This window comes from Miniopterus schreibersii (assembly GCF_964146895.1).
Source record: "Miniopterus schreibersii genome assembly, chromosome: 12".
In the NCBI taxonomy this organism is placed as follows: domain Eukaryota; kingdom Metazoa; phylum Chordata; class Mammalia; order Chiroptera; family Miniopteridae; genus Miniopterus; species Miniopterus schreibersii.
The window spans coordinates 34,936,563-34,959,983 of NC_138112.1; the positions used below are offsets into that span (position 1 = coordinate 34,936,563).

Here is a 23,421-nt window from a genome sequence, read left to right on the forward strand (position 1 = left end):
GTTTTTCGGACTGTTAGAGATTTAGAGGTCATGCATGCAAAGCACCCTACACAGTGCCTGGCCCAACCCAGTGGGAACCCAGTAAATGACCACTATTAATATCTTTCTCTTAAGTCCTTCACAAGCTGAAGATTCTCTTTCTCCTCCCCCTATAGAGGCGTTTCACACGTTTCCAGCCTTAAGGGAACTGGAACTAGCATTTAACTGCATCAAAACAGTCTGCGTGAAACATGAAGACTTTAATTTCTTGGAAGTAAGTTGGAGGTAGGGAGTTTTTGGTGTCCACCTGTTTCCCTGTAAGGAATGGGTGTAGAGGTCTCTCTCCACTGCTTATAACTGTTGGGAAGGGGCTTTCTGGGCCTTTGCAGCCAGACCCTTGCTTCAGGGCAGTCCCCTGGGGAGGGCGGTGGGGTTGGTGGTAGCGATGGGGGTAATGGTGGTGGTGGTGGCAGCAGTGGCAAATAGATGAGAATATATTATTCCTATGGCCATGGTGCATTGTCCTGGAAAATAAATGCCAAAGGTCATATCCAAAGGAGTCTATGCAAAAAAGTGAGTTTAAACAGAGTATTAAAGGAAGGAGAGCTTGATGGGCATCCTGGATCCAATGGGGGTTGTGGAGCCATGAAGTTAAGGGCTAGTTACAGCACATTGGACCAGCTGAACCAGAAGCATATGGACTGATTCCAGAAACCCATCCTGGTCTGAGTGAGCCAGATTGATTCCATCAGGCTTAGATAAGGCCAGCTATAGGCCTAGTCCTTAGGCCCAGAGGTGAGTGTGAAACAAAATAGGACTCCTATGAGTTCTATAGCAGATGCTTGACATCTGAACATCCACAGCTGTTCTCTAAACCCAGATTCAAAAATACAAAAAAATTAGCTTTCATTCTTGGCTTTTTCCTAAATTAAATTTCCCATAGTCACGCATTTTCTATGCATGTTCTTGTACTCAAATTAATCACCTCTTCAACTTTCATGAAAACTGTAGTGCCACTTTTCACAAAGAAACAGAGCTTTTGTCCCTACCTGAGAGTCAGTGTGTACTTGGAGAGTAGAGGACAACAGAGCTGGAGTGCTGTATACAGCTGGGCATCTGGCCAGGCTCACTCACCAAATACTGGACTCTTCCCCACACATTGGCCTTATAGCAGAAGTGTTTCCAATTCAAACCCCAGCAAAACATATGTATGTCATGAGCCTTGTGGTTGACCCCAAAGAGTTGGTAACTTTAATTATTTAATCTACAAACATCAGTGGTCAGCTATTCTTCACAAAAGCCCCACTTAATCTGAGGCAGGGGTGGGGAGGGAGAGAGACCTTCCACAGAGTGAATTTTTTAGAAAGTTGATGTCCTTTATATGCCAAAGTTCTTTAAAGTTTTAACTGTTTGGGATGGAAATCCTCCTAAAATGGATTATACAGTTATATCCTTGTATTTGTAAAGCATGCTACACTGAATGTAATGGTACCTTCTCTCCGTATTTTCAGGTTATATTGAAAATAACAGGGATTTCTATGATTTGGAACAGGAATGGTCCTCAGACTTGTCCAGGAAGCATAGCTCCTGAAAGTCCAATAAAACAGAGAGAGTAAATTTACAACAACTGATGCAATTTTGTGCTATGTTAAAAACATCTTATACTAGATATTAGTATACATAGTGGGAAACAGGTTCCAGATGCTCTAGAAATACAGGGAGCCATCACCCTGATCTACAGGCCTGGGAACTTCTTATAAACTCCCATTTATTCATTATTTTACTTTTTTAAATGTAGTTTTTGAGCTCCTTCATGTCATGCATGGTGCCAGGCATCTTGTCTTCCTTATACCTACTATTTCAAACCCTGTTTCACATGCCAGTGACCATGGGGATGGGGACATGACTATAGGCTCTGACCCCACAGCTGACTAGCTTAGATCTACAGGTTAATCATGATTGACTTCTTGGAGGCCCTACTTTATAGTTTGATAATTTCTGGTGGATAGTATTTATCCAGCCTTACCCAAGGGAATTTATTTACGTAAGAGAGCAGACCAAATTCATAATGCAGAATATAAATGAGAAGACCAATTCTCTTGGCCAGTCATTTGATTTCATCTCTCTGTGATTTGCAAGGGCTCTGAAAGAGAAAGAATAAACCTGTCAAATGTCCTGAATTTGCAGCTCATAGTAATGAATATTTTGATGTGTGATAAAATTTGATGTGACTCAGCAGATGTAGTACCCAGGTTAGGAATCTCCTGCCCTTGTTTGCCAGAAAGGCTGCCACCCAGAGTAGAATTCTTCAGGAGTCAATCTAGAAAAACTTAACTTTGCCATGATTTGAGTGAGCCAGACTGGTTTACTCAACCAGGTCTGAAAGGGTCAGCTACAGCCTTGCCCTGAGAGTTGGGAGAACTTATTTCCAGTCTTTGTCCTGCCACTACTTTGGCAAACCTCCTTGGCCAAATAAGTTATTCTCTCTGAGACTTAAGTTTCCCCCTCTGTAAATTATGGGTCAGCTGTGAAATTCTGTGACCTGTGATACCAAAATTATTCATTTCTTTGAGCTGTCCTTAATTCTATGGAAAGAACATTTGGACCCAACACTAAATAGCTAAAGCAGCTAGGACAAGGGTCAGCAAACTTTTTCTGTAAGAAGCCAGACAGTAAATATTTTAGGCTTTGTGGTCCATATGGTCATACCTAGTCAACTCTGCTGTTGTAGAAGGAAAGCAACCATAGACAACATGGAAACAAATGAGCAGGTCTGTGTTCCACTATGTTATGAGGCTGACATTTGAATTTCACATAATTTTCACACAATGGTACTCTTCTTTTGATTTCTTTCAACCACTTAAAAATACATATAAAAATTACTCTTAGCTCACAGGCCAAACAAAACAGGCAGCAGGTTAGATTTGACTTACAGGCCAGCTCCTGAGCTAGAACACTGGCGAAACAGCTCGGTGTGGTTGGAATGGAGAGTGAGGTACAGCAGAGTGTGGATGGGTGAGCCGGGAGAGGTAACAAGAGAAACTGTGGAGAACCTTGGGAGTCTTGCTAAGGAGTTTGAACCTTATCTTATGGGTAACAGGGATCCATTGAAGGATTTGGAACTGAGGAGTAATAGGATGAGAACTATATTGTAGAAAACCCACTATGGCTGCTGTATGAAAAATGGGCTGAAGGGAACAAGTATGAGAGATACTAAGGAGGTCCAGTCCACTGTCTGTTGACTACCTGCATATGGATATGAAGAGAATTTTCCCCGCCTCTACCTGTGCTTATCCGACTTAGCTTTCTAGGTATTCCTCCTCGAAGGCTTGCTTCTCTGCCAAGTGAGACCGCCCCTTTGTGTGAACTCTCAAAATTTGGAATTTGCTGCTGGCGGCATGAACTTGGCACTCATTAGGTGCTTGGCACCTGTTATGGTCTGTCCAGTCTTATCAAGCTCTCTCTTAATAACGTGGACTCTAATTATAGGCTGACCATTTATAGTTATCAGACCAAGCAAGGCTGCCTCCTGCCTCCTGGCTTCTATGCATGCCACTTGCTGCATTGCATGTTTTTTTGCTCTTAACAATTTGGTGAATACCGACTAGTCTCTGAGAACGGCTCAGGTGTCACCTGCCCTGTGAAGCTTGTCTGGACCCCTGGTAGAGAGGACCATTTGTTCCTTTGTGCCTCTATTGTCTGTGCTCAGACATCCCTCCCAGCAGCATTGCTACTTGATGCACATATGTGTATCTAGCTGCCCGCCTAGGCAGTGAACTTGCAGAGGGCAGGAACTGGTTCAGAGTAAACCTTCAGTATAGGGGCCTTGAATGGAGGCATGGTGATGATGATGACAGTCAACATCAACTAAGCATTCCCTTGTACTAGACTCCATGGTAAAAGCTTTACCTATATAATTCCTCATAAGAGTCCATTAGTATTTCCACTTCACAGATAAGGAAGCTCAGGTTAGGTGATTTGCCCAAGATCACACAGTTAGCCAGGACTTAAATCCACTTCTACAGAGCCCATCAATTAGTTACTATGGTGGAGTCAGATCAAATCAGTCCTCCTGCAGTCAGTTGTATTTGTCTGCTGGACCATATAATACTTAAGTGGCTGACCAAAGACCTTGTTCCTGCACCAGCTGGATAATATGCTGAAACTGTCCCCATTCAACAGGCTCCAATGAGTGTGTATAGATGGAGGGGAAGGGAAGGGAGCAGGCTTGTACATAAGAGCTAAAGTGAGTGTTTAGAGAGGCTCAGAAGAGAGAAAACAAAGACTGGGCTGATATCATTTATTCCAATTGCCTTTGTTGAGAGAAACTGTTTCCTGACTGTCACCCTGACCCCAGTCAACTATCTCATTCATCTGGGTGGCCAGTTATAAGGTGGTTAATGATGAGATGAGAAGTGGGGTTGTTATCCTCACAAGCCAGTTCATTTCAGCGGATACAGTGGATGGCCCTTGACCTCAGAGAGTTTGTGGGCTAGTCCACCACTGTTTGCCAGGACCCTGCTAGGCACATCCATATATCAATATCCTTATTCCTTAGACATGTACCCAGCTATTGTAGGTACCTGGCCTACTGTGAGGAAGACCCCCAGAGCAGTTGAGATAAAGCAGTCCAAGTCAGAGGGGGGAGAGAGTCTATCTAGTCAGAGAATCAGGAACGGTTCTGTAAGGAGGCAGCTTCTAGGCTGCTCTTTTCGGCCTTAGATTGAAACACATGGAGAAGGACATCCTGGGTGAGTGAAAAGCTCCAGCAAAGCTCTCTAGGTGGGGTGAGGCAAGGAAGCAGGAGTGCTTTGACCAGCACCAAAGGATGAACAAAGGTTTGCAGTGGCAGCTTAGGCTGACAAACAGGTTGGGAACTGACTCTAGTAGACCTGAAATGTTAATCCAGAGAATCAGGATTATTTTAGCTTGTGGGTAATGGCCTCCCCCAGAAGGTAAAAATAATAAAAGGAGCTAGTTCCCACCTCATGTATGAAAATCATTGTCATGCATAGTGCTTATCTTCCCCCTTTTTGCACCGTAGTTCCTGGACCTTTCCTTCAACAACCTGATTCCAGAGGCCATCTGTGATCTAGGGATTCTGCCACACCTCCGTGTCCTGCTCCTCACAGGCAATGGGCTCACGTCCCTGCCACCAAATTTGGCTGTCACAGAGCAGTAAGTTCTACAGCTGAGACTCCATCCCATGTGTTCCCTCTTGAACCTTCGTCTGGATACAAGTATCCAAGGAAGTGGTCAAAAGCAGTTCAGAAGTGTGATAAAGACAGGCTGTGAGTGCTCAAAGCAGGGATAATGCCATCTACTAAAGCTCCCAGTAAAGGCAACTGTGGGAGCAGGTCCCTGAAAGATAGGGTGTCCCCCACTCCTCTGTGCATTTAGGAGAGACACAGGTGTCTGGCAAGTTGCTCTACCTACCTTTGATTGGTCACCGGTAAATTGTGGATATTGCTCTTGCCAGACTTTTTCATGAACCCTCTAAATAAGCTCTGCATATTCCCATCCCACACATTTGCTGAGGCCATGACTTCAGGCCAGAATGTACTGGTTCTTCCTCTCTTGATAATAATAACACATATGTAGTGCTTATTATGTGCCAAACACTGTTCCCACACTTAATACATATTAACTCATTTAATCCTCACAACAACCCTGTGAGGTAGGTGTCCCTTTATTAGCCCCATTTTATAGACAAGGAAATTGAAGCACAGCTAGGTTAAATAACTCACCCCGAGTTACAAAACTAGTAAGTGGCAGAGCCAGGATTTGAACCAAGTCAATATGACTCCAGAGACCACGCTTTATGGCCATTACATTATCTTCTTATGTAGACTCTGTGTATATTCCAAGGACTAGCTCAGACCCTCCTCCTTTCCCTGTCAGAAGCCTCCCCATCTTAACCATTTTTAAGTATACAATGGCATTAAGTACATTCAAATTGTCCTGCAACCACCACCACCATCCCCCTACAGAACTCTTTCCTCTTGCAAACATTCCATTAGCTTTGACTCCTGAGCCTGACACTTCTGAGAAGAATGCCAGGTAATCCCCGGTTCCAGTCACATTCCTTTCTGCCCTCGAGGTGTAACAGCAAACATACCTACTTCCGATCATCAGTGTCAGTCAACCAGCCAAAATAGTAAGCCCTCTTTTCCTGACAATTGGTTCTGTGGAACAAAGAACCCAAATGGCCAGTAGCAAACTCAACCTCCAGTTAAGTGGAACTATCTTGTGCCCCCTGTGAAAGGGTCTCTCCTCGGGAAACTAAGGCTCTGACTCAGAGAGCTCGGATGGCAGGATGAGAAGAAAACTGCTGCAAGCGGCCGTTAGTAGGAGGAGCCGCTCTGTTTCCATTCATCCCTACAGCCTTCGAGCTGGCTGCAAGGCTGTCTCAGCCTCTCTGCCACTTTTGGGGTCAGCACACAGCCCTAGTGGAAAAGTGGCCTCAAATACTGCATGAACCCCTTTGCATCTCTCCTTCCAAATATTGATCCCCCGCCCAATTTTTTACAGGTGGTTAATTCCCAGATGCCTTAAAGAAGATTGTATATATATATATATAGTCTGTATATATATAGTGTGTGTGTGTGTGTGTGTGTGTGTGTATATATATTATTCAGCCTGCAATACCATGAACTTTTCCATTTATTTTGGCCAGGTTCCTAGGGGCACTCAGTATGAAGCCATTTTAAACTAAACTAAACTAGCTGGGTATTTTCTGAATCACTCTGATGATACAAATATGGACTACAGTTTGTGACAGTACCAGTCTGCCCTCCGTATTCCCCCTTTTCTGTTCACTCCAAGGCAGTCTTCCCCCGGCTGTGGGATGAGGGGAATGGATGTAGTTCTGGTTCACTCTCTCCCGAGGGTATATCTCTTTAGGACCCCAGAATCATATAGGTGGTCTCTAAATATAGGCCCCTCCTTCTGTTTCAACAAGATCAGCAAATGTTTTCAAGGCAAAAGTGGCTTCTTGTGCTCAGTTCCTGTCTCTGGATTTTTAGATTTTGCCATAATACTTCCTTACTCTCTTCACAACTGCTACATGTTTTTAAATGATATATATTTTTTTGTTTTTATATTTTATTCATTATTCCCATTGTTTTCAGTGGAAAGTCTTGTTACACCAAGCAAGGCAAGTCTCCACTACTCTACGCTTCTATTTCCTTACATATGAGATGAGGAGAATAAATGCACTCCTTCTTACATCAAAGTATCAGCTGAAATAATTGTGCTTTGAAGGCTGTGAGGCCCCAGACAAATATTGTCATTTTCTTCCCACTCATCTGTCCACACCCAATATGCTCTGTGGATCCCTCTTCCCCTACCAACCTCTTAAATGTTGGTGATCCCAGTTGTCCTCTCTTAACCTCCTATTTTTCTTCATCTTTTTACTCTTTCTTAGTGGTCTCATCTTAGTTATTAGTCTTAGTTCAAAGTCTTAGTTATTTCTCTGCCTCATTTCTAGCTTCTGAGCTATAAGCCCATAGATCCTGCTGATCATACCAGACTCATCACACACATTCCCAGGACATGTGAGCCTCAGTGGTGGGTTCTGCTCGCTCTCCATCCACTGTGCAGTTGTCTAGACCTGGGCATAGGCCTGAATTCTTTCCTCCCTCACACACCCAATTCAGTCATCAGATGCTGCGAATTATACTTCCTTAATTTTTCTCAAACTTGCCCTTTTCTGTTATTCTCCTATTTGGTCTCAGTCTCCAGTTTCTTACCTGCCAACCCATTCTCCTTACCATCAGCCAAGTGATGTTTCTAAAATGCACATCTGATTCTACCACCTCCCTGCCGAAAGTCCTTAGCAGCCCCTCGTGTGCTACAGATAAACTCCATCAACATTGCTAGCAAGGCCTTTCATGAACTGACTCTGCCTGCTTCTCCACCCTCCTTTCTCTTCACCTTTCCCCATTTCACGACATGCTCCTTATTCTGAACTATTTGCATCTCCGTTTCTGGATAGACCACTCTATTCTCTGTCTGGGTGAATGAAGGGAATCACATTTGACCTACTCCATCTTTCAGCTGCTCTAATACTTGTTTTGATTGACAGCTGATACTTGAGCTCTCCCATTAGGCCTATTCCCTTTCCCCCTTGGACCACACCAGCCGGGTCTCTCAGGCTTGGCCAGCACACAGCCGAGGGGGATTGTTACCTCCTTTTTTCTAATCACTGTGCTCCTAACACCACCTAAAAGAGCACTGGCTTTTTAGCAGCCACATCAGAAGTCCCCTTCTACATAAGCAAACTGTTCATCCATGCCTCCCTCATCCTGAGTTTGGCATGGTGGGTTTTCTGTATCTTATCACAGATGCTGATCTGACATTTGAACAGACCTTAGAGCTTGCTAAATTTCATCCTGTTTGCCGCGGCCCTTGGTTCAGTCTGTTGAGCGATATTTTTAGCCAAATTCTTACATTGTAAAATAAAAGAAATCCCCTTTCGCCATACAGATAAAGGAACTGCCCATGATCAGAGATGCTCAACACCAGCTAGAACTGACAGCAAGCAAAGCAACAGCAGCCCCCGAACCAGAGCCCAGGGCTCCTGATCCCCACTCATATGCTGCTTCTAAAATGACATATGAATGTCCCATTCCTGAATTTAACCCTGGGGGAATACTCTTCGCTTCTAAAAGGATTAAGTTAAAGGTGTCAGATTTTAAATGGCATTAATCCCTTTGGCCAAGAGAAGGTATAATAAAAATAGCTCCGCTCTGAGCAGCTGGAAACCTCGGCCTCACCACTGCTAGAGCTCTTCTCCCAAAATTGCCATGGGAAGGGTCTGATACATTCCTCCGGAATCTTGCATCGTGTCCTCCTCACCCACCTATTGACTCTCCCCCTATTTTAAGACCTCTGTTTTAGAGACAAAATGAAACTTTCTATGTTATAATTAGGGTGAAACTTTTAAAAGGCAAAGCACTGTAACATGTCACAAGAGACAGGAAGAGCCAGCTTCTTCTCCAGTATGGGGTATAAGAGGGATTTTTTGAAGGCTTGTTTCTTTATTTCACTGGAGTAAAATAAAGATTGGTCACTTAATTGTAAATCAACAGAGCTGCTGTGCACCTTCCTGTAATTGCTCTCAGGTAGAAATTTAAAATTCAGTATATGAAAGTTGGTCCTTTCAGGAAGAAAAAAAGAGTCATCTATGTTCTCAAAATCCATGAACAAAGGCTTTTCCTTCTCTGTTGAGTGTCTCTGGTCTTTGGATGTCAAGCCTGTTCCCCTCCACACTGCCAGGGCTCTTTGTGAAACCATATCTGATGGTTCCCTTTTTAGTCAGAACTGTCATGGTTATAACTAAATCATTGGGGAATCTCACAGCCATACCTTAGGGACATACTAAATGTAGGTCCTAAGCATTATGGAGGAGCCAGGAAGTTCTGTCTGTCACCTTTCACATCTGCTCCTCTCTGTGACTTGCCTCATTTTTCTGTACAGGTGAGCTGCCTGTGTATCTCTGGGCCCTGTGATGGGAAACATGACTGCCCAAAGCTTCTAAATATTATTACAGCTCAGCCACAAAAAGACCATTTTTCTCCCTGTTCCTTTCCCTCTCTCACTGTGGTTAAGAGCACAGTAAATTCCCTCTCCATTCTTCATGGTTTAGTGTAAACATTGCCTTCCTTGAGCCCTCACCAGAGTGGGCGGCTCCCACAAGCTTTGCACCTGCCTCTGTTATAGCACTTGTCCCACTGCGTGCAGTGCACCCACCTCTTCCACAAGGCTGTAAGCACCTTGAGGGGAGGGATGTGTTTGTTCTTTTTCTCTGTATTCCCACTACTCAGCTCCATAAATGTTTGTAAAAGAAATTTGTGAGCCCGGCAGGCGTGGCTCATTGGTTGAGCATTGACCTATGAACTAGATGGTCACAGTTCAATTCCAGGTCAGGGCACATGCCCTGGTTTCAGGCTCAATCCCCAGTAGGGGGTGTGCAGGAGGCAGCCGATCAATGACTCTCTCCCATCGTTGTTTCTCTCTCTCTCCCCTCTCCCTTCCTCTCTCTGAAATCAATAAAAACATATTTTTAAAAGAAAAAAATTTGTGAGTATGAATGGATGAATGAATATTATACCCTCTTTAAATTCACCTTTGAAATATTTCTGACTTTAACTGTACTCTTGTAGCCCTTTTGGATTTTTGAACTCACTGCCTGTCTTTGTCAAGCTCTCTCTGGCCCAGGCAATAGCTGCCCTTCCATCTCCCCACCTTTTAATCCACTTGGGGATTGACGGTGTGATGTGAGAGGTGAATGCTGCAGGACAGGGCCTGGGTTTCTAGTCAAGTTTGAGCTCTATCACTTTCTAGCTCTGAGACTTTAGGCAAGTCTGAGTTTGAGTTTCCTCATCTGAAAAGGAGATAACACCTGTCCCCCATAATGCCATTGTGAGATGACATATATAAAACACCTAACACAATGGCAGGAATGCAGTGAGCTCTGAAGAAATGTTACTTTCCCTTCCTCTTGCTGTGTGTGGTTTATATGCCTCTGTGTGTATTTGTGACTGGATGTCTATGTGTGTGTTTATGTGGGTGTTTGGGGGAGATGGAATGAGAACATGGTTTGAGTCATCTGCCTTTGTGTACTTAAAAAGAACTACCTAGGCCTCATCTACCTGGGGACAAAAACGAGGTCACATTAATGGTAGTACCTAACATGCCACTACTTCCTGCTTCATCTGTGTGATTCAGGACCTCAGCCTGTTAAATCCCACTCTCAGGTATTTCTAGGAATCCTCAGAGATTTTAAGTTTAAAAAGAGACTTCTCAATTTTTTACTGATGTGTACATTTTATGAAGTCACTTTAGCCTCACTGCAGCCAGCCTACCTTACCTCACCCACTCGGTGGCAAAGCTGTGGTCCATGTCAAGGATATAGTCTCTTGGTGCTTTCATGGTGAACATCCTTGCAGTGATACAGCATACCTGGGTATCTGCCCTGACCCCAAAATGTGCAATGTTCTTCCTGCAGAATGCTTCCCCCAACTCGGTCATGCCTCATTCACTCTGGTATTTTCCATGAGCACTAAAAGTGCCCCCCCCATTGTACCCCAACCTGGTCTCACAGACCCTATCAGTGAATGTGTAGACCCGTTCTCCATACAAAAGACTATATGTATGAGTAGGGTTGGGGGAGGAAACTGCATATCCCGGTCCTTCTTTGAGGGACCTCTCTCGGCCACTAGAGAAGTTTCCATGCTGGTTAGACCTCTTGGTTGGTTCCTTACCCTCCATTTCTTCCTGGGGATGGTGGAGTTTGTCCCCTGCCTTTGCTCATTAACCAAGTTCTTTGCACTCACAGGGAGGCATCTGTAACATCAAGCAAGAGGTACATCCTGAGGTTCCCAGCACTGGAGACACTGATGCTGGATGACAACAAACTCTCCAACCCCAATTGCTTTGCCAGCCTGGCCGGGCTCAGGAGGTAAAGCCACATAAGTCTCTCTCTGCAGGGCCCTCTGTAACCCCCAGCCTAGCTCACACTCTGAGTGCTGCTCTGGAAGCCAAAAGGCCTGGGTTTAAATTCCAGCTCCACCACTTATCTCTGCTGTGTGGCCATGGGTAAGTCATTTCTCCCCTCTGAGCTTTAGCTCAGCCATAAAAGTAGGGCATCAGTAAAGACATTTCTGATCATGTGACTGGATTAGAAGCCGCAAAGAGAAAGGGTGATAGGAGCAGATATTACCAGAGATGGGATCCTGACCTTGAGAGAGGAGACAGGGAAAAAAAAAGAAAAAAGAGTCAGAATCAGAAAGATAAGTTTAACTACCCTTTTGGTTGAAGTAATGAAAATGCTGGCACTTAAATGGTTAAGCTTTAGATCCCTGGAAAATTTACTTTGGATTCACCCACTTTGTACCAAGCCATTTACATTACCTCATTTAATCTTCACAAGAACCTTGAAAGGTTAATAAATATTATCCCCATTTTAGAGAGAGAGATAGTAAGGCTCAGAGAGGCTAAGTCACTGACTCAGGGTCACACAAGAGGAGTAAGTGTCCAAGACTGATTCCATGTTTCTTCCCTAAAATTGCTTGGTAAGTGTCCCTGAGGTATAATTATTGCTGTGATTCCGTATTCACTTTCCTTAATTGAAGACTGAAGAAGTTAAGCCTGGACCAAAACAGGATTTCCCGGATCCCGTACCTACAGCAGGTTCAGCTCCGTGATGGGTCAGGGGATTGGGTTGGAAACAGAGGGAGTCCGCGGAGAGGGCACCAATCCATGCTGCAGCCCAAGTCATGGATGTTTGAGGCCTCAGATGAGCAACCGGATTATACCATCCTGCCCATGAAGAAAGATGATGACCGCACAGGTGGGTGGTGCCCCTAGTTCCAGAGACTCTAGCCCCGTGGTGAGAGGAAGCTTCTGAGAGTTTATTCTGAAAGCCTCCGGCTCCCTGGGGAGCTGCTGCACTTAAGCTATTGGACCTGCGGAGGTGGAGGTCTAATATGAAATATTTCAGTGACTTCCTAACTAGTTCTCAGTTAAGATGCTTTTAAAATCCAATGAAAAGTTATAAATTTAATGTTTTTAAATCCAATTAAAAGTTGATTAAAAAAAAAATTTCAACAAGAAACTCAGAGGTAAGGCTTGCCAGAGATGGTTAATTCTGGGGTGCACTGATACTCTCAAGGGATTCAGGTTCTTTCCAACCTCTTCTCTGCTGTCCTTGGCCTGCTTACTTGTCCTTGTAGGTTGGTTCCCACTGAGGTCTCAAGATAGCCACCATAGTGCCACGAATCACAGCCAGATGGCGACAAAGAGAGAGAGTTTCCTTTTGTGTGTTGCATTTCATTTTGCTGTTTAAATTATTCTTTCAAAGACGGTTTATATGTAGATTTTCCTGAGTTTCTAAAATATTTAAAATCACCTTTATTTTGTTACCATACTTGAATGCTAGTTTGGTTGACTGGAGAATTCTAGCTTTAAAATAATTTTCCCTTAAAACTTTGACGATATTACTCCATTGCCCTCCAGATCTCTTGTTGCCAATGAGGAGTCTGGTGCCAATCTGATTCTCCTCTCGCTGTACGAAACCTATTTTTGCTCTCTGGAATTGAATATATCCCTTTTATCCTTTGGAAATTTTATGAAGATGCATCTACATGTACAACTCTTTTTGTTTATCCTGTGAAGTACTTTAAAGGTTCTTTCAATCAAAGATGCATGGTTTTCTTCACCTTGGAGAAATTTTCTTTATTTTCCCCTTTCCATTCGCTTTGTCATCTCCATCTGAAATTCTATCATATGCTCAAAGCTCTGCATCTACCTTCTAGTCCTCTTTTCTGTTATGCTTTATATTTCTTTGCCTTTTGCACTGCATTCTGAGATTCTCTCAGCTTAGTATTTCATTTTATGAATTAGCTCTTCAACTGGGTCTGTTCATTTATCCAGCACACTTATTAAGTCTTTTATTTGATTATCCTATTTTAAGAGCAAAGGGCTTATTACCTGACAGATGTCACAGCCAGCTCCTCTTCCCAGTTAGCATTGGAGCTGAGGACCAGTGAGGACCCCTCTAGGAGGCACCCTGCTGTAGACAGTGGGTGGCTGGCCGAGACCCTGGCCTCTCTAGAATCGCTCGATGCTCTCACCAACCTTTGTTCTGTTTCTCTTTTGTTTCAGAGGTTGTGTTCTCACCTTACCCTGGATTTTCAACCTCAGAGGTAAGAACCGTTTGTTTTATATTTGTGTCCTTGAGTTAGAACATTAATTTAATTTAATTTAATTTAATTTAATTTAATTTAAATATATCTTTATTGATTTCAGAGAGAGGAAAGGAGATGGAGAGAGAGAGACAGAAACATCAATGATGAGAGAGTCATTGATTGGCTACAGCCCGCAACCCGGGCATGTGCCCTGACCAGGAATCAAACCCCGATCGCCTGGATCCTAGGTTGATGCTCAACCACTGAGCCACGCCCGGCTGGGCTAGAACATTAATTTTAATAAACAAAAATAAGCTAATGGAGACATGAGAGACATTTATACATATCACATTGAGGAAGCCAATTCATTGAACAAATATTTCCCAAGTACCTATCACATGCTGGACACTGTGCTGGCCTGTGGAGATGCAGCAGTGGACTAGACAGATGGGTCTCTGACCTCACACAGCCCACAGGCCTCACTCACTATGCTCAGATGCTACTCAGTAGGCTGGGGTTGCTGCCTCAAGTGATCAAGCTGTCATTGAAGTGAGGCTGCCACCAGGATGAATTTCATTAGCTCCTAACGAGAGCCCCCAAAAGCGGGTGATACTTGCCAAATACAGCACCATCCAGGGTCTAATCCTTGGTGCCACTGGCTTAGACACTTTATTTTTGTTAGCCCAGAATACTGATTTTTCTCTCAAAGTAGATACGTACTACCCAAGCTCATGAAGACTGATCACTAAGTGTTGAGTTGTTGTTTTACAATATGAAGTACAACTACACATTAGTTAATGGAGCTTGGAACAGAATCTTGTTCATTTGAACCCAATCATTAGCCCAACATCTACCTTGTAATTTCCTTTGATTTCATCTAACTCAAGGAACCAGTGAGTGAACTGAGTTAGGCATGGTTAATCCAACAATCTCAGTTTTCTGTTTGATCAAACATGTTGACCCTCAGGCAAGCTGGGTTGTGCTGAGAGGCCAGGACCCTGCAAGTTACCCAGATGCACATTTGGCCACATTCAGGCCCCACAGCCTGCCTGAAGTAATTAAGGACTTAGCTGTTGTTCCGTCCTGGCATGAAGAGCCTCCACTGTAGGACGTGAGCTAAGCCATCAGACCGGGTGTTCCATATCCCCACTAGGAAAAGTCCCCTTAACAATGCAAGCAACTTTAGCCCAACTTTGTTGAAGGAGGGTCCAGTTCAGGATAAACTGCTTTAGGACAGAGGTGGGAGGTGAGGGCAAAGAACCTCTGATGTCTACACCAGTGCTATATTAGCCTTTGGCCTCAGAGAACTTGAAACTGGAACTTTGGGTGCTGGAGAATTAGCTCACATGTGACCTCAGAGAACTTGGAGCCAGAACTCTGGGCCCTTGGACACATATTCCTTTATGACCCTAGATGTATGTTTTGGCCAAGCCTCTCTGCAATGGTCATTCTTCCCACCACATGCCATAGACAGGGTCTGTTGGCCCTTGGCAGCTTTCAACTTCTTTACCATCAAGGCACTTTGACTTTGATTTTTTTTTTTTTTCCTTCTAAGACAACCAAGGTATGTGCACTTCCTCCCATATTCGAGGTTCTTCCCGTGAAGTTACTGAAGGCCAGGAACCAGACGCTGGCCCCACCCTTCCCAGAGCTGAGGTGCCTTAGCCTGGCCTACAACAAGGTGACTTTTTGCTTCTCTGCCTGTTTCCTCAGGGGCACAGATGGGAGGGTGGGCTGCATGCCAGCTGCTCTGGCCTCAAGGCCAGCCCTCTAATTCCCTGCATTACAGGTTTGGGGCTCAGCAATTTCCAGGGTAAGGGAAGTGGAGGGAGTTTAGGCCAAGGCAGGTGTCCATCCATTCAGTCACAGGCATTTATTTAGCACTTATCATGTATCAGGCTCTGTTTTAGGCACCGGGTATACAGCTGTGTAAAGAATGATTGGGCTTCTGTCATTATGGGGCTTATCACCTATAGGGAAGACTAATACTGGACAAATAATCACAATATAAGCATGTTTAGTGTTATGAAGAAATACACAGTGCTATGAAGTATATGATGGGGGGTGGGGGGCATCTAACCTAATATTTGGGATTAGGGAAGGTTCTGGAGAGAGTGGTATTTAAGCTGAAATCTGAATCAATGAATTTAGTGAGGTGAAGAGTAAGGGCAGAGTATAGAGAACTGTTCTAGCCCTAAGGATAGAGCAGATATAAAGTCCACAGGACAGATTTAACATGTTTTTCCTTAACATGTTTTATGTTAATATCTTTTGCCAATATCCATGTCCTCTTTGAATTCCTGTAAAGCCCACTAATTGAGCCCTACTCAAGTCTGAAATGCAGGCAACTCTTAAGGTACTTTGCTTACATTTGTTCTAAGGCAAGTAGCTAACCCCGTGTTTTCTTAGATCATATAATCTAAGAGTCTTATAATTTTAGCTCCAACATTTAGGTCTCTGATCTATTTTGAGTTCATCTTTATGTATGGTGTTGAATGGGGTTTTCTCAACACCACTTATTGAAAAGACTATTTTTTTCCCAATGAGTGATCGTCTCACCCTGTACAAGGTGGACCATGGGCATATTATGGGTCCCTCTTTCCTTCTTGACATTGGTAATTTGTGTCTTTTCTCATATTTTATTGATCCAAAATAGAAAGTTATCCCTTTTATTGAATGTTTTATTATTAAACTAGCTGCTGGTTTCACTGGATTTCTCTATTATTTGTCTGTTTTCCATTTTATTGATTTCTGCTCAAAACTTTATTTTTGTCCTACTCACAGTGAATTTATAAGCTCCTCTTTTTCTAGTTTCCTAACTCATGTAATTTTAGGCCATCAATTTAGACCTTTATTCTTTTTAATATAAGCATATAAAACTAAATCTCTTTCTAAGCACTGTTTTAGCTGCGTCCTACAAATTGTGACTTGTGTTTTCATTTTCATTCAATTAAAATATTTAAAAGTTTTGTTGTGATTTCTTCTTTGACCCATGGATTGTTTAGAAGTGAGTTAACTTCCAAATATATGGAGCTCTTTTATGTGTCTTATATTTGTTGATTTCTAATTTAATTCTGTTGTGGTCAGATAATAGAAGCTGTAGGATTGTATTCTTCCAAAATCTGTTTAAGCTTGTTTTATGGTCCACCCTATATTCTGTCTTCATGAACATCCCATGTGCATTTAGAAAAAAATGTGTAATCTGCCGTTTGGGGGGATAGTGCTCCATGTATATCAATTAAGTTAAGGTGGTTGGTAGTGTCACTCGGATCTGCTCCCTACCGCTGTTTTGTCTGTTGTTCAAGCAGTTATGAGAGCTGTGTGTTAAAATCTTCAGGCGTGATTGTGGGTTTGGTTTTTATTCTCCCTTTAGTTTTGTCAGTTTTTGCTGCATGGGTTCTGAAGTTCTATCAGGTGCATATACATTTAGAATTTTACATCTACCTGCTGTGCTGATCCTTTCATTATTCTGTCTCCTTCTGCCTCTAATACTCCTTGTCTTGGTATCTGTTCTGTCTGATTTTAATATAGATACACAGCATACTCTTACTGTTGGCATGGTGTATCTCTTTCTATCCTTTGACTTTCAACTGACTTATAGCTTTATATTTAAAGCGCTTCTCTTTGAGACAGCATGTAGTTGGTTCTTGCTGGGGTGCCAGAGCATTTTTCTGGTCCCCACTCTATCCTCAGCTTGCAGCCTTCCCTGGGTTCTTATACCTGAGGGGTTTATCTCCGCACTCTTTTTCCTTTCCCATCAATAGACTGTTTTTGCTTGTTACTTAGTACTGGCTAGTATGGTGGTAACTGGGCCAAAGAGAGGGTCCAACCCCAGTCTTAAGTAGGCCCCAGGTCTCTGTATCTCAAGAATGGGCCTTTCTCAGTAATCCCACCCCTCTCTCAGCTGTAGAAGACCTCTAATGGTAGTGGGCCCCAGTGGTTTCCTGCCCCTACCCCAGGAATAGTAGGTTTTAATATTTTCCCTCTCTACCCCACCCCCCAAGCAGGGCTTTGGGCCTAACAGACTTTGCTGACCTTCTCAGCAGCTTAAGCCTTTTGTTCACTAGTTGTCATGCTTCATATATCTCTGTCCTTTACATCACTCCTCCCCACCCATATCTCCTCCATTACCAAGTCTTGTCAAATTTAGGTCTTCATATTTCTAAAAATTCACCTAATGGCTTCTCCAAGGACCCAAACCTTTAACTAGCTTCCGTTTGGCCCATATTTGCATCATCGGCCTCATTTTGCAAGAAGCACCCCTTTCCCCTGCTTTAGTCACGCTGCCTTCTTTAAATCCCTCCAAAAGGCTTTCCTCCTCCTTGCTGTTAGGAACTCTCATACATTTTTCTCTGCATGGAACACATCCTCTCTGCCTTAATTAGAGTAAGTAAAACTAGCTGCTGCAACAAACTTTAAAATCTCAATGACTTAACACAATAAACGTTTATGTCTTGCTTTTACAAAATTCACTGTGGATATTCCTGCTTGGCTGATGATCATTCAGAGACCAGGTCCCTTCTGGCCCTGGCTCTGGTGCCCCATAGGGCCTTAAGAGTACTTTATTGGATCCTAGGCATCTGGTGGATAAGTGGTTGAAAGATGTAGAGGATCATGCAGGAGGTTTTGAACATGCTATGCCTGGAACTGGCATTATCATTTCCACTGAGATTGCATTGGCTAGGATGGAGTCACATGACCACATCTGGCTGCCTGCAAGGCAAGAAGATGCACAGTCTAGCTGTGTGCCCAGAAAGTAGAGGAAATGATTTTTATTAATACAGAGATTTCTCTGCCACATACTCTGTCCCCCACTGCATTCACTAATTACCTTCTACCCACCCTTCAGATCTCAGGAACGCCTTATCTCCCTCCCTAGTCACTAGGTCAATTTACCCTAGTACTTCATCTGCTTCTCTTTTATGGCACTAATCATAGTTGTAAATCTACTCTCCTTTATGTTACTGTTTCTTCCATGCTTGTTTCCCACTAGGCAGTGCCCCGTGAGGACAAGAGGTATATCTGTTTTACTCATTCCAACCCAATGCTTGGCACATGTAGGCATCCAGTAACTATTTGAACGAACAGAAATGAAAGACAACGACTAGGTTAACTGCCCATTGGGCATGTAGTGCTACCCAGTGAAGCTGCAGAGGAAGCTAAACTGAGGTGCCTTCCTCCTTCCAGCCCTCAGACTTTAGTGCCTTCTATGGGTCCCAAATCTGACCCAACAGCTTTCAGTGTATCCAGGCATCTGAAAGGTCATGGCCCCACTCCTGGCCCCTGTGGTACTGATGGCTCTGATACTGTTCTATTGCTAATAGACTCCTCCCTAAGGCTGTCTCCAGATGTTCCAGCAACTCTGCTCAACAAGGATTGTGTATTTTTTGCCCTTCAGAGTTGGCCTTACAGGGATGGAGTGGCCTCTGGGCCCCAGACAGCCATGAGGTCTCCCTTACTATGGGCTCTGCTCATCCCTTAGATGGATGGGTTCCCCTGACTTCCAGTCCCCTGTCCCTCCCCAGATTAGTGCCCAGGACAGGCCTCAGTGAAAGAGACCATCAGGAATGCGGCTGACAGACTAATAGCATGTGTAGAGATTGTACTGAGGAAGGCGAGTGTCAAATTGTATCCTGAAGTCAAATTCAATGCCCTGCCTACCTTCCAGACTCCTTGCAAGACAAGTGCTACATGTATTTATTATTTTGTTACCAACATCCTCAATACTTGGTCTAGGCTATATAACCAGTATGGAGAAAGGAGAAAAACTCTTAATTTTCAACCATGAAACAGTGATGGTGGAATTTTGGACAGAAGGGGCAAGGTGCTCTGGGTGTGAGCAGATGAAATTGCAGGGATCAGAGGCTGCCCAGCATGAGTACTGTCCACAGTAGCATCACTCCCCCAGCCCCATCCCAGTTCTAGCAAGCATGTAGCCCTGCAGTGTAGGCCTGGAGGCACTTGGCAAAGGTGAGGGGCCGCGTCAACCTGATGCTTTCTCCTGCATGCCTCACAGATTGTGAAGGAAGATGCCATCCTGCCAGTAGCTCTCTTCCCATCTCTCTGTGAGCTCGTCTTTCATAACAACCCTCTGGTGACCCACAGACGAGGTATGGTGCCTACAAAGCTGCCCACCAACCTAGTTCCCAGGAAGCATTGTGGGCACCTTCATCCCTATCTCATTGATGCCAAGCCCTGGGCTCTACTGTCCACTGTGGGTGGACAGGGGGGATGGAGAAAACAATGGACACTACTGAGCACCTGCTCTACATCCTGACAGCAACCCTGTGAGGCAGGCATTACTGTCTCTGTGCACAGTGGAGGAAACTGAGAATCAGAGAGGTTCAAGATCACACAGCATGAAAGAGGCATAGCTGGGACTGGAATACAGAATTATCTAGATCCAGCATGAGCTACTTAAGTGACACCCTGCTTTATGGAACAGGTCTGTTGTGACCTCATTTACCAGTGGGGAAGGGTACAGGTGCAGGGCTGTCCCCTCCCAGAGCCCACTGAATGCAGTAGGTACAGTGTTAGCAGTGCAATCCACTGTCCAAGATGAGGTAGCTGAAGGCATTTTAGAATCCTGGGCCCTGGAGTGACAACAGTGGAGTTCTAATCCTTGCCCCACACTATCTTTGTTGCCTTGGGTAGGTTCCTTAACCTCTCTATGCCTCAGTTGCCTCACCTGTCAAATGGAAATAATATGGGTACCTGCCTCCTAGGGTTGGTGTGAGAATTAAGTAAGTTAATACATGTACAGCGATTTGAACAGTGCCTAGCACATAGTAAGCCCCCAGTAACTGTTAGTTAACTGTAATCTTATTTTTTCCCATCATGGATCCAGGGGTCCCTCCACTGCTAAAAAGTTTCCTCCAGGAGCGGCTGGGGGTCCACTTAATTCGAAGGAAGATAGTGAAGGCTAAACATCATATTTTGATACCTCGAAAGGCCTCACGGAAGGTAAGCCTTCCAAGGTGGGACCCCCAGTCCCAGAGGGAGTGGATCCCATGTCAATGCACATGGACTAACCTGGCAATAGAGCTACACTCTCCCACAATGCCTGGAATCCCTCTATCAGGTCTGAAGTAGCGGTAGTGTCTTCTCCTTTTCTTGCTCTATTAATATAGATAAACCCAGAAGGGATGAGATGGTCAGAGAGACCCAAAAGGCAGAGCCAGGAGGAGCCTTGCAGGTCATTGAGTCTGACCCCTAATTTTACAGAGAAACTGAGGCCCAGAGAAGGAGCTGTGAAGATGTGGGGAGAATCAGAAGACCCAGGTATGAGCCTGGCCCCATCACTTTCCATAGCTGTCTGAACTTGGGCAAGAGTTTCACTCTCTGAGCTTCAGCTTCTCAACTCTAAAACCTCCCAGAGCTTCTGAGAGGACTGGATGAAGCAACAGATACAAAAATACACGATAAACTCCCAAACCCATACCAGTGCAAGTTATAGTCACCTGTGGCAACCATGAAGGCTGTGCCAGGCCTGGGATGCACATCCCCTGCCTGGATGTTAAGAAGCATTTCCTTATGTTGCAAGCAGCCAGCTCCCTCTGTACCTTCCCCACCCAGTGTTCTTAGACTTGCCTTCTGGGATTCCATAAAGTAAGTTAAATCCCTCTTTCATCTGATGGATTTCAGAAATTTCTGTGAAATGCTCCTCCCTCTTGAACGTTAGTCTTCCTGTAGCCGAAAGCTGGACTGGGCATTGCTGGTACCAAGAGTTAAGTACAGTTTTACCATTGCCACTGCTCCACAGCCTGCCTCTGTCCAGCCAAGCTCTTTCTTGTCTGGAGCCCTCATAGGACCAGAGTAGCATTTAAAACCAAAAAAGACAGAAATTCAAAGGGTTTCCATCATCTTCCAATTGTCTGTTGCCTCCTCTGAGGATCCTACTACTTCCTTTCCAGTCAGCAGCTGGGGATGGGCAGAATCAGAGTAAGCCGGATGCTAACTACATAATCCTCTCTCCCATGTACAGAGCACCCATGCCAGTACTCTGCTGAGCACTTGCACACGTGTTATCCCTTAATCCTCACAACAGACAAGGAGCAGGCCCAGAGAAGTGAAATAATGTGTTTGTTAAAAGTTTCTGTTCAGGTCCAGAGGAGCCTCTAAGGTTCCAGCTGATAGAAGATAAACACAAATCCAGTGGCCAAATCAATGCTTTGTAAAACTAGGCAACATCATCTAACCTCCAATGCAGACTAGACTGGAGAATGTGGCTAGGCCTTTAGCTGGATTGGAGATGCCTCTATGTCCCTATGTGCTCACAGAGAAGGGCTGATGTTCACAGCAGACTCTGGGCCTTTTCCTCAATCAGTTACAAGGACAGGAGCTGCCGGAGCTCCCTCAGGCCTAGGCATGGACAGAACTGGGGGAAATGGAGAACCTGCCGAGCAGGCCCAGATCCACCCAACATGTAACCAAGAAGCTGTGTGAGCCCTTGGCATGTGAGAACACAAATGGAAGATAAAACAGCTTGCCCTTGATGCTGACCAACCCAGCTCACCAGGGACATCGGGCCCAGTGACTGTCAACCTCTGACCAATTAGGTTATCCCATCTTTCCTCCAGAGGGAGCTGGGAAAGTGGTGGAGGGGTAAACAAAGAGCATGCCTCCCCCCAGGCCCACCCCGGGACTCCAGGACAAACCTGTGGGAGACAGGAATAACTGTTGCCCCTTCCCCACCAGCAGCAAATGATAGCTCTTGATATGTTGGACACTGAAGCATGGATTCTGGAAAAAGACCCTGGGTCCTTAGGCTTCAAGCCTAAACACTCAAGTTTTACATATTTTCAAAAAGGAAATATTGTTTATAAAACAGCTATCCTTCACACTTTTTAGTTTGTTAGGTACCTTTGCATACATCGTCTCAGTATACAGACTCTGCAGTATAGGCAGGGCAGGGGCTAGTCTCCCATTTCACCAGGAGGAGATGGAAGCTCAAAGGATAGAGCTGCATTCCAGCCCATATTTTTCTAAAAACAGTGGTTAGGATCTTTCCACTACACTACGTTGTCTGTCAAATTATAGATATAAGTGGACCAAATACCTTTGACTTAAGAATAAAGTCAATCCCCCATGTAACTTGGGAGGGGAGGAAGAACTAAGCCCTGTTGGGGGAAACTGAGCACATGACTCCCTCTTGGTAACTGAGGCAAAGGAGGAGGGAGGAAAGATGACAGGCTTTTGCTAATTAAGGAAGCTGAGCAGTTCAATAGGAAAGAAGTTATTTCCTTGATCCTGAACCCTAAGAGGGATTTACCTTATGAATCTTTATATAAGGTGCAGGGACCAGCATCCTGAACGGGCCTGGTGCTGCTGACTTCCAGAAATTGCAGGACCATCTCCCCCATGCCTTCCTAGGAGTCTCTGAGGGTAGTCAAGGGAACTGTGTTAAACCTTGAACACAGGATAAGGCTACTAAAGGCTGCAGTGTTATGATCAGGGGTTTAGAATGACACCTGGAGCCCAGGACAGGAATTAGATAGTCCGGCTCTGTGACGTTGGACAAGTCATTTTACTCCTCTGGGCCCATTTCCTCATCTATAAAACGAGGATAATTATTCACTGGGTAGTTTTGTGGTATAATTAAAACGATGTATGTCATACATACATTGTAGGTGCCCAGTAAGTGTGATTTTGCTCCCTCCCTCTCCCTATAGTCCTCACCCAGTGCTCTGATCACTGTACCAAGTGGCCTTAGGCTGGTGAGGTCCAGGAGGAGAGATTCCAATTAGGAAGC

General features: G+C 44.4%; 1 protein-coding gene across 2 annotated transcripts in view; it reads left to right on the top strand.

Annotated features, from left to right (window-relative positions):
• Positions 1-23,421, top strand: part of XRRA1 (X-ray radiation resistance associated 1) — a gene marked incomplete at its 5' end in the record, with an annotated part of 44,009 nt that overhangs the window by 11,198 nt on the left and 9,390 nt on the right. For both annotated transcript variants that reach the window (XM_081154199.1, XM_081154200.1), the window contains 8 exons: positions 156-253; positions 5,024-5,157; positions 11,321-11,443; positions 12,117-12,334; positions 13,648-13,688; positions 15,226-15,351; positions 19,687-19,780; positions 20,518-20,633. In XM_081154199.1, the coding sequence (XP_081010325.1) occupies positions 156-253; positions 5,024-5,157; positions 11,321-11,443; positions 12,117-12,334; positions 13,648-13,688; positions 15,226-15,351; positions 19,687-19,780; positions 20,518-20,633 (950 nt within the window). The remainder of the gene's footprint in view (positions 1-155; positions 254-5,023; positions 5,158-11,320; positions 11,444-12,116; positions 12,335-13,647; positions 13,689-15,225; positions 15,352-19,686; positions 19,781-20,517; positions 20,634-23,421) is intronic.